The sequence below is a fragment of the Homalodisca vitripennis genome, chromosome 2 (assembly GCF_021130785.1).
Source record: "Homalodisca vitripennis isolate AUS2020 chromosome 2, UT_GWSS_2.1, whole genome shotgun sequence".
In the NCBI taxonomy this organism is placed as follows: domain Eukaryota; kingdom Metazoa; phylum Arthropoda; class Insecta; order Hemiptera; family Cicadellidae; genus Homalodisca; species Homalodisca vitripennis.
The window spans coordinates 90,772,170-90,784,219 of record NC_060208.1 but is presented as its reverse complement, the minus strand read 5'-3'; the positions used below and the strand labels follow the sequence as shown (position 1 = coordinate 90,784,219).

At 32.5% G+C, this 12,050-nt stretch overlaps 1 protein-coding gene across 7 annotated transcripts in view; it reads left to right on the top strand.

Moving 5' to 3' along the window:
• Positions 1–12,050, top strand: part of LOC124354346 — a 90,981-nt gene that overhangs the window by 25,591 nt on the left and 53,340 nt on the right. For all 7 annotated transcript variants that reach the window (XM_046804726.1, XM_046804724.1, XM_046804727.1 and 4 more), the window contains 2 exons: positions 1,164–2,139; positions 5,163–5,300. In XM_046804726.1, the coding sequence (XP_046660682.1) occupies positions 1,164–2,139; positions 5,163–5,300 (1,114 nt within the window). The remainder of the gene's footprint in view (positions 1–1,163; positions 2,140–5,162; positions 5,301–12,050) is intronic.

The window sequence follows — 12,050 nt, the reverse complement described above, 5'->3', positions numbered from 1 at the left end:
GTGAATCCTCTTTCTTTATCACAATATTACGAGTACTTATATTGTTCTGAATATTAAGTATTGCAATCTTATAATTACAGTATAGACGTTTAAAGCGTTTCGCTTTCACAAAATATTTTGGTTTAAACTCAGTAATGCTCCTTAAAAGAATTCTCTTATTATAGAAATAATATTAAATCACTCATAATATTACAGAGAACCTAAATATAGGTCACCGGTTAAGGAAAATGACATGTTTTTGAATTAAATGGAAATTTAATATTTTATAAATAGAAAAATGATATTACTACTCATATTTAGTATTTTGTACAAAGTACTCATACTTATATTAAATTGGTTGTCTTTCGAGCAAATCGCATAAAGATCAAATAACAAAAGAATATTGTTTCTATTTATAGTCTTCAGATAATTTTCTCGTCTTCAGAAAAGATTACCCTCTTAAACTTGATAAAATTTTGGTTTAACAATTAAAAACATATTGCAGCAGTATAAAAATTGGAAAAATTTTTAACACCTTAACGAATGATTAAACAAAAATTTAGTATTCTTTGTTTCATTTTTTTATGATGAATGATTTAAACATATTTCTATTATACAAAGTAAGATATGCAATTAATTGAGAATTATATTTTAGGGATGCTTTTTATGAGACTAGATTAATCTAAGAAGTGAAGTTACTTTACAAAACACAAAATAAACGTTTTTTAATGAGATTTATTTTAATATACGCAAGCTCCTTTCTTGCATATACAATAATGATTCTCATCTCTCTTGTAGGTGTAGGTAGACTAATAAGGCTACCGACTATTTCTGAATTTAAAGAGGGGCAACTAACTGTTTTTGTAATTTATCAGATAATCTGTACAATTTCACCCGTGGTATATGCGCATATAGTAATGGTTTACCATACTGAACTTAATAAGAACGCAATGTATAAGCACTAAATATTACAGTTTAAAATCCAATATTCCTATAAACACATCTCTCCAGTAAGTATTTCAAATTACAAGTTTTATATTTGATTGTATTAAATCAGTAAAGGAATGTATTAGTTGAAGAAGGTATAAAACAAGAATACTTTTAGTAGCATCCTACGTTATCTAATTGGTTATTTAAAACTATCACATTGTAATTCAAATATATAATATTACGTTGTTTTACAGAAATCGTGTGCCATAATCAACCTGGGCGGAAACTCAGTCACAGTGACAGTAGCAAGCCTTTCAAAGTGTATAATAACAGTTCTGGCCACGACTGGAGCCAGCTATGTGGGGGGTCACGATTACGAAGTTATTTTAATAGAACACTTAAAAGGTAAATTTGAGGAACAAAATAACCGCCCAATGACCGAACACGAAGAGCGTCAGTTAATAGAAGAATGCTCTCGGAGACCCGTACTGGAGCTACTGGACACTACATACACTGACAGTTTACCTACAAGCAGCACAGATGCAGCAGAGTCATTTATCTTCATTCAATCTGAAGATTCATTTAAATGGATGACAAGTGTAGACGATCTTATAAAACAGTGTATGGCAGAGTCACGTTTCCGTCCGAGAGGCTCAGGTACAAATATAATCGACAAAATCGTCCTTACTGGGAGTTGGGGCTTATGGAAAAAGTTAATGTACCACATATCAGAATATTTTGGGTGCAAGGGTACCAACGCCCGATTCGCAAGTAAGTCCCATGACAGGACCATGGTCGCAAGAGGTGCAGCTTTGTTGGTGATGTATCAGGAGTGTAAGGTTGATTTCAAGTTAATTGAGCTGACCTCAAAACTTACTGTAAAGAATCCAAAAGACATTGAGACTGTGGTGATTGCAGCGCAAACACCGATCCCGATAGAGAGAACCGTTTATTTTGTCGTGGGTGCCAGATGTATAGAAAATTACGTTTTGTTCCGAGTGTTTGAACACCCTAGAAACAAATCAGAACGTAGCATCTGTTTGGGTGGAGTTTCGCTGATACATCCTTGTTCCAAATTGACTATATGTCACGTCAAAGTAACCTTTAATATTAGAGAGGATTACCGCTTTATTGTCACAGTAACAGATGAGATCCATAACCTACAAAGGGAGGTTGTTATTTCCGAGGACACTGGAGATGACATTACCATAAATCATGACAACATGTCAAGTAAGTATAATTAGACTAATATAACGTTTACTTTTTATATGACTGTTTAAAGAACATTAGGCAACAGAATTTCTAAGGCCGATGAGATAGATATTAGTATGTACTAATGAGGACTTGATACATGCAAAAGGCGGTCTCATACAGTAATAGATAGGCCAGTTATGTGTGTGTGTGTGTGTGTGTGTTTTGTGTGAATTCCTTGTAAACATGCAATTACTTGCTACGTTTAGTGGAAATAAATATTAATGTACTTAAGTGAATACTATAACATTACAACCAAAGAGGCCAATGTCTAGAGAAGCAGTAAGGGAGACCTCTAACACTAACATTTGTTATCCTTTAAGTCACAGAATGAATTTAAACAATTTATTGCATTTACAATTGTTTACCAAAATTATTTCCTCTACCAACACCAAACGGCAAATATTTCCACTAGAAACAAGAACCTATATTTTATCTCATTTTAATAAACTATTTTACACCACGCGTGTAGAAGGGTTATAACTTACACCGTATTTCAAAACCCTTAACTGAATGAAAAAATATCAAAGCTCAAATCCAATCGAGGGTGATATATAAAATCATTTAAATTGGATGATAGCGTAATGAAATAATATTGGCAATATAATTTTATATTGCATTTCCGTTCATAAACTAACAAATCAAATAAGACACCCCAGGACGGTCGTTACGTAGGTCATTGAATGAACCAACAGTTTTCGTTGATTATTAAGTTAAATCCCACATAAATATATATGTACTTTGCATTTGTTTACGATCACAAATGCTGGATATTATCTATTTTGGAAACATGTGTAGTAAACTATTTACTATAAAAGTAATATCATGTCGTATTTTATATATTATCAATGATGTTGTGCCACACATGAAAGTAATATAAATAATGTATTCATGAATGTAAGATAAATATTTTTTACCTGTGCAATATAGTTAATGTACTTAATCTGTATAAATACATAATTTTACATACAAATTGGAATGATGACAAAAGTACAAAAAGGGCAAACTCCTCGTTCCGATTAATGCTTGGCCGTAAAACTTTATTAATATTGCTATAAAACATTAAAATATCGATATATGATATTTCACATATACATATATTACGTGTATTAATTACAAAGTATTAATTCAAAACACTATTTTTTTATCACTTTTGAAATAGCTTACTATCCAGACTAGCATTTATCCGTATTAATACAATTTAGAGGACGAAAACATATACAATAACTAAATCACTTTTTTGAAAATTAATTTCTCAAGCATTGACTTAACAGTTCCTTTTTAAATTCTGGAAAAAACATATTGAAGGCAAAACGACGTACTAGTTGTCTTTGAAATATCATTAAGTATTTTATACAAATTATTTAAAATATCTGATTACAAAGCTTGGAATGGAGTAAATTTGAGACTCTTGAGATCTATTAGAAATCATAGTTACTTAAATAAACCTATCCCAGATCGAAAGCATGATGTTACTTTTTAAAATCTAGGAAAGAAAAGATTATTAATATTGCGGCTCTTGCAACTTAAACAATCAAGCAAATGAATTTTACTTATATCTAATAACCAAGTATTGCCATATTTAATTCATAAAATATCAGCTTATATATATGTATTTATTAACATCAATATATTTCTTGAATGTATTTGGTACTATCATGTTTAATATATATATATATATATACATATATATATATATATATATATATATATATATATATATATATATATATATATAAGGTAAGACTACGCCTCACCACTTGCCGCGTAACAGCCTTTGCTGGATTTCATGGGAAATTTTAAGTCGATAACTCATTTCATTCTCAATATACTCTGAGGAATATAAAGAGCCATACAAAGATAAAAAGAAAGTAATGTCATCTCAGTGAGACACAAAAGAGAAATTATGCCTGGAAACTGAGTAATAATGTTCAAAGATGCTTACCAAAACTCTTTAGCTTTGAAAACATTTTTCATTGGGCTAAGTTTTATAGCATCGTTTGAGTAATAACAATGTAATAACAATGCCAATGAGCTAGGTAGGACATTACAACGCAAGATTGCGCTGAAATAAAATATTATTACTGACTTTTCAAGTTGACTTTTTAGTCAATTATTACCAAATTATTGATTGATTTATAGCTCATTGGCATTGATATTTCAAAGACAACTAGTACGTCGTTTTGCCTTCAATATGTTTTTTCCAGAATTTCTTTTTACTTTCTCTTTATCTTTGTATATATATATATATATATATATATATATATATATATATACACACACACACACATAATCCATCACACGAAGCGGTAAAAAAGATATTCGGTCGCTCATCAACTAATTCCAATTTTGTAACATTCTATTACCATAAAAATTTAGCTTTATGCGGAATTTGAATTTCCAGATTTCCAATTCAGAAGATATACAACATTCAAATATAAATAAAAAATTTCCACTCTTTCAAGTCCATAAGCTTGAATTTATCTCATCCTCTAAGCAAATAAAACAAACTGAATTTTGTCCCTTTGGACTTTTATATAGGAATTATTGATCTCACTTGAGCGTCTCAGAATGAGCGTCATCAAGTATTTTTACATTCAATTTTGGGTAACTATTATATTCAAGAACAATATTTCGAGAAATCTCGTACATTCACTCTATACTTTAAATGTAGCATGGGACCTCATCTATAAAAAGATAAGAATAAATACTACGGTTGTGCATGTGCATTAGCTCACTTTTATTGCAGCCTAACTCTCAATATGCTGATAAAATTTCCATTTTCTCGTGTTTTGCTACACGATGTGGTGTGGCGTACTACTACCTTGTTTATAATAAAGTGAAATTAGTTCTTAATACCTACTATTTAATGTTGGAGTTACCGCATTGTTACATGAATGCTAAAAATAATTTGGTATATTACAAAACAGTAATATATTAATTTTGGCTTTTCTTTCTGTTTTTTTTTTACTTATTATTTAACCTGTCTATTTTAATTACAGATATAAATGAAATCTCGGAAGAAATGTACAGGAAGAATCTACAATTACAGAATCGTTTCAAAACCCCTGCGATACCCCCTACCTTACCTAAGTCACAAAGTCCAACCAAGAAAGCCGAAGATAAATCAAAACTTCCAGGTACAGTATACACATTTGATTATAAGGGCCCCAACAATTCATTCCTAAAATTTTTCCTTGTTTCTTTGTACTTCATTTCTTATAGAATGATCATATATACTTCTGTTACACACAGTGCTGACAGGAAGAGCTCTATTGTTTTAAATAAAAAAACATTTTAAGATCAGCAAAGTTAGTCACCAAAATTCCGGCTTGTAGGTAATCAGAACCATACATGTTAATAATTTGAGTTGTACTTAATGTTTCTATTTTTATTTTCTATATTCGTATTTTGGCACAATGGCTGTCTGTGCAAAATGTGTAAAGTCTTTGAAGAACGCTAAGGTGGCGTGAAGGTTAATTGTGTTGACTGAAATCTGGCGTTATATTCCAGCTGTGCTAATGAGTGCAGATGGCGAGAACTACCTTATAGAGCAGGGTGGTGTCTGGCGATGTGACCCATCATTTAAGTGCGACCAAAGAACATGCATGTGGAATCGAGGAGTTGCGTCTCGTACGACGATGTTTACAAGTTAATTACGGAATTTAGAAATGACTTTAAGTGAGTAGAGGGGAGTCTCGGCACCTCACTGAACAGCTGCCACGAAGAGATTGCGGAGGAAAACGAACTCATCTACAAGAAGAGGGAGGAGTTGGCCGGTTTGATGAAATATCTAAAGGCTGAGAACGCAACGCTCCGCAAACATGTGTCGTGCTTGGATACAAGGCTGGACAAAGCCGAACAATACTCACGTCAGAATACTCTAGGAATTTACGGGATTGCAATAGAGAAGGGTGAGAATGTCGCCAACCTGGTGAAAAAGTATGGGGGAGACCTCTGGACTATGTCGTTGAGGAGAATATGATCACCGTCTTCAAGTCAGGGACGGCTCCAGCAGACCACCAGGGATAGTAGTCAAGATGGTGCGGAGGGTGGATGATAAGGGATTACTTCAAAATAAGAGAGTGAAGCGGAACTCCACGACCTGGGTATAACACCGCGACCGGTGGAGGCTCTGTGTACATGAACGAGAGTCTCTCACCTGGTCGACGCAGACTTCCCAATGTTCCACGTCGAGGCCTACACACACCTCTGGACCCGCAGTGGTAAAATTATGACGAGAAAGAATCTTGGTGACAATGTTAGGATTGTGTCCACTATGGATGATATTACAACTCTGTAAGTCTTTTTCAAATGCTTAGCCAAAAAGCTAAGCTAAGCTAAGTTGCTTTGCGCTTTTAGTCAAATCGTTATTATCAAGAAATAGTAATGTTCTGCTAAAAGTACTTTAGATAGCTTAAGGGATTGTTTCCGTTTTATTTTACGCATTGCCATGACAAATTTACTTTTCTTGACATATTATTTTGTTAAAAACTATAAAATAAAATAAATTTATATTTTATTTGTTATTAACTAGGTGTGTATTGGAATTTCGCCTACTACTAAATAAACCATGTAAATAAAAATGTTTGGTTAATAGTTATAATTAACATATGTGGGCAAGTTCTTTTTTAATTATAAGTTATATTTAACTTAGAAGTTCCAATTTGTATTTTGCTCTTAAATTTAATGTGTTATACATTTAATTGAATGGTTTATTAGTGAATGCTTTTAAATATACATTACGAAAAGACGGTCTTATCAAATTATACATTTTATATTTCGTTTTTATATTGCTCAATAATGCTGATGTTGTTCTTTTAAGTTTCATTTTTTAATTCTCATTTTAAACATACATAGAATATCCTTCATAAATATTTTACTCATAAATCTAGTAAAACATTTTGACAAAAAAATATAAAAATTTATGTTTTTGTATTATCAGATTTAATTTTAAGTATTACGAGATAGATCAGTGATTTTATGCATGTTTGTTTCCATTTTATAGTTCAAAATATACGTAGTTTACGCCAAAGTTTTGCTTTTATATGTAGGTGAGCTAAATAATATGATATTTAAACCATAATTTATAGTATTGACAGAAGTCTGGGTTTTGAGTAACAAGTTATGTCTGTACAAAATGAACGACTTCGTTCAATTTTGTCATTGTAATGATTTATACCAATCGGGCGAGGTTGTAGTGTACGTGCGTTCTGGTTACCAATGTAGCCTTGTAGATATACACACAGACATACAATCAGTAGACTGGCTTCAGCTCACCTGTCACGCCGACAACGTTGACTTTGTCCTCCTCGCCGTGTATAGGCTACTTGGTGCACCAATAGGGCAGTATTTCACTGATATTTTACAACTTATAAGCAGATATTACGGACATCATGTTGTTTACACCGGTGATTTCAACTTGAATATCAAAACTGAATGTAACGTGGTTGATTCTTACCTAGGCCTGATGGCCAGCTATACGGCATAAGTTGTATTGTTTAAGAACCGGCCAGGATATCAGACACGAGTGAACATCGATCACTGTTTTGTCAGGTTTAACACAACACAGAGGTTTGGGCGCATTATAAAACATCAGTTCCTACATTTGGGAATTTCTGATCACTCACTGATCATTCTCACAGTTGAAATCGACGTGTCAGATTTTGGAAGGTCTCTTAGTATAGATATACCAAACTTGAACTGTGATAAATTAGCTAAGCAGCTTATTATGATGAACTGGAATGATTTATATGAATAAAATTAGATTTTGAATGTATTTAATATATTTATCGACAAATTAAATTGTGCTATAGAGAAGAGTACCCAAAATATTTACAGACCGGATAAGCAAAAAAAGCCTACACCTTGTATAACTGAATGGCTATGTAAAGGTATACCAAGGAGACGGAACATTTATAAATTGATGATAGGAAGGCTTCACGATGTTAAGTTAAGGGAATGTTATAGGTCATTTAGAAATAAATTTAAATATAATATAAGGGCAACTAAAGAAAATGAGTATTTAAACCAATTCGAGTATTATGCTGGAGATTCCCGGGGACAATGGAAAATAGTTAATAGATTGATTGGAGAAAAAAGGGATAATTTGAAATACTTGAATCAGAAATAGGGTCGAAACTTCTGAGAGATAAAGGTGATGTAGCTGTTAAAGAAGTTATTACCTCCGGAGGTGGTCCGAGGTGCAATTACTAGTGTTAAAGGCAACAATAAGTATGATGTTCATTTTCCGACAAGTTATTCGCCAATTTCATTCCTTACGGTACCGATAGATGAGCAGGAGGTGCTGGATGTAAAATGTAGGCTACAAAATAACAAATCGCTGGGCATATACAACATCAATATTATGTGTTTAAAATAATATCACTGCAAATCGTGCAGCTTTAACATATTTATTTAATAAAAGTTTACTGCAGTTGTGATTCCTCTTTTTAAACGTGGAAACCAGAAACAAACCAACTGTTACAGACATATATCCTTGTTATCTGTGATCTATAAGGCATATAAGAGTCTGTTAAAGAAACGCTTAATTAATTTTTTAATATAAACTTCTTATCTCAGCAGAAATCAGGTTTGGCTTTAGAGAAGAACTTAGTACTGAAGATGCTTTTATTAACTATTTCGAATATGGTAACAATGGGTTAAATCAGAGCAAAAAGTGCGCTGCAACTTTTGTTAATATAACAAAGGATTTTGACACGGTAGGTCATAAAATATTATTGGACAAACTATGGATGGCAAGAGTGCGAGGTTTTCCTCACAAGTGGTTTAAAAGTTAATTAAGTGACAGAAAACAATGTGTTAGAATTGGGAAAACGTATAGCGCCACCAAAACCATAAAACATGGTGTACCCATATGATCCGTTTTGGGGATGATATACTGTTAATTTATCTTAAAAAGACGCACGACTATAAAAGATTTTAAAGTTGTCCACCATATTGGAAAATGGCGGCCATCTTCATAAAACTTGAAAGTGTATTCCTGAGTGAAACTGAAAATTGAGCAAGTTCAAAATTTAAAGTTTGGTGCTGTCATGTAATTAAAAAGTTAGCTATTGGATCACTTTAGAAAACTGACCCAGTATATCTTTAAAAGCTATCCGTATAGTAATCTATATCACCACATTCCATCCTGTATTTTTCTATTCCCACGTTGATTACATAGACTTGATTAACTAGTTGCTTCTCCTTCGTTATGCAAGATTTACTACAGTTCACATACATACAACAACATAAAACTACTGCTATATTATTTGTATACGTAGAACGGTGTACCAAATTTGCGAATAAGCTTAAAAGGTGCTTTATAACATTTCATGAAAGTTATCGTTCTGTATTTCGCTGCTTTTTTTTTGATTACCGATCTCAGCTCTGTCTAGTCACCTGCAATCCTAAAATAGCAACAAATTAATAAGTGTCAAAATTTGTATAACTACCTCAAAGATAGCTGCAGCTATAATTTCTATTATTGAGCGCTTCTTTTTGATGTATAAAAAATTTCGTTAAATAAATAACTCTCACGATTAATTTTTCGTAGTCTGAAGCAAAATTTGTTGGTATTGCCAAATGTTTGTGTTTAATTAGTGTGTGCATAGTTTCTGAAAAGAGACAAAGCACCTACATATAATAATGAGATAATATCCCGACTGCTTTAGAAAGTCAGAGTTGCTAGGCACCCGCAATTTGATCAAAACGCCTAAATATTTAAAGATTTGATTAATGTTTGTTAGTTATAATGAGATATCCCAAACAGCTTTTTAACCAGTATATATTTTATTTACGGTAAAATTTAAATCATTAGAAACTTTTAAGATTTGCATTACATTCTTCATGATATAAAACACATACTTCGATTTATTAATAACACTATTAACCACACGGTGGAAACAGGCTACTTTATTTTGTAACCCCAAACGGACATTCTGCCGAAATGACATAATTTACCACTATTTTATGTGTGTACTTTTTATTTTTTTGCTATGAGAGATTATAGAGTCTTTGCAGGTAAGTAAATAGTGCTCAATATCTGATATTGAGAATCCTCAACAACGAGTTTGCCAATAATGAACCTGTTTTTTTGTTTTGAGAGTAGTGAATTACTAAATAAATTTATTGATTCTCACTGCTGGTAATTGCCTTCTATAAGGGGAATTGATCTTTTCAATAATCTCATCACATGTATATCTACTTAATCCACTTTCTATAAACTTTGATGTCAACAGAAAACATTCATGATGATGTGTTTGTTGACGGGCAATAGAATTTAAGATTAGCAAACAATTAATAAGGATTATGTGTACCTTTAGAGATACTGTATGGGTTTATGTCTAAATGTGCCACCCAAGAACATAAATATAATAATTTATAAGTAAAGGTTTATTATCTAATACGTGTAAGTGTTGTTCGTTGTGGCTGCAGAAAGCACTGAATGTACCGTTTCAGAGAGTGGCAAGGAATTTCTGAAATTCTTATATGTTAGAGAAAGAACTTGTAGTGAAATTTTTCCTTTTCAAGTTATTTTTTGTTAATTCTGCTTTATTTCCCACTAACATCCTGGCGTAAGTTCTGCGTTTCTCACTGAAGAGGTCCAGGAGAGGAACTCTTACCTCCTGCTGCCTTTCCATCATGGGTGGTCGCAGACACATTCAATTCCAGGGTTTTCCTGCTCTCACGGAAAACTGGCCTCCATGATGAGATGAATATACCACTAGTCATACAACTGTGATACCCTGCTATTTGTTTAATATATTTATTTTGTTATTGTTGCCAGTTATTATAGTTTATGTTTTGTTTTATAGTTTTTAAGTTTAGTTTTATTTCTTGGTTTTCATTAGGAGCCCACCCTTAGCCAAAGGATACCGGGTGGAATTAGTAGTTATTGTTTTAAATTACTACTGTTCCTATTTGCTAATTTTCCAGATGCACGTCACATACATGACAGAAATTTTGGTTTAAATGTAGTCATGGGTTTTTTTATTTGTCAGACTAATAGTTGTTCAACTCTGTATTTTGGTGGCGACTTTCAACTGGTCAATAAATTTGAGCACGCTGTCCACGGTGTTCTTTTTTCACTTTTAGGTTTAGTTCTGAACCGCCATCCCGTTCTCCACCATGGGTGTTCCCTTCCTAATTGTCTACTTTGGTTGTGCGAACGGTGATGTGCGGTTTCAGTTGAAAGATAATTGGTAACAAAATATTGACGACACGACTTGAGATTTTAAGTCTATTGAAGCTCTTAAAATGTCGATAATGACCTGGGACTACCATAAGTCCTTTCTTATCAGCAAATGTCTTATTGATACAGGTGCCATGGCTACCAATACATATGAAGCCATCAGTAACGATATCATTAAACTTTACTTATGTTTTAGATAAGCATTGCTGATCAGCTGCAAGCAATCCTGGTTCTATGGAAGTGTTTCTCATTGATTTCATATTGAAATGAAAATGAAATGAAAAATGCCTTTATTAAAATTTAAGAGGCAGAGTTAGGGCAATCAAGCCGTCTCTACCACTCTAGCTCATTATATATATATATATATATATATATATATATATATATATATATATATATACAATACATTTGCAATAGTTTAATGCAAATTCGGTAAATTATAAAACTATAATTTAAATATCAAATAACTAAATCTCTTGACCACAAAAAATTAAAAGAACTTAAAGTAAATATACATATTAAAATGAATTCAAAACTTAAAATACAAGAGAAAAGTTTATATATGTTGTTATAATACAAGAAAAATTCAAAATGAAGAACAAGAAGACACCCACTCACTCAAGTACACCCTCTACATACATGACCGCAACAAGCAGCACCACCCATCACTACCACAGGCCCCCCAGCAGTAAGC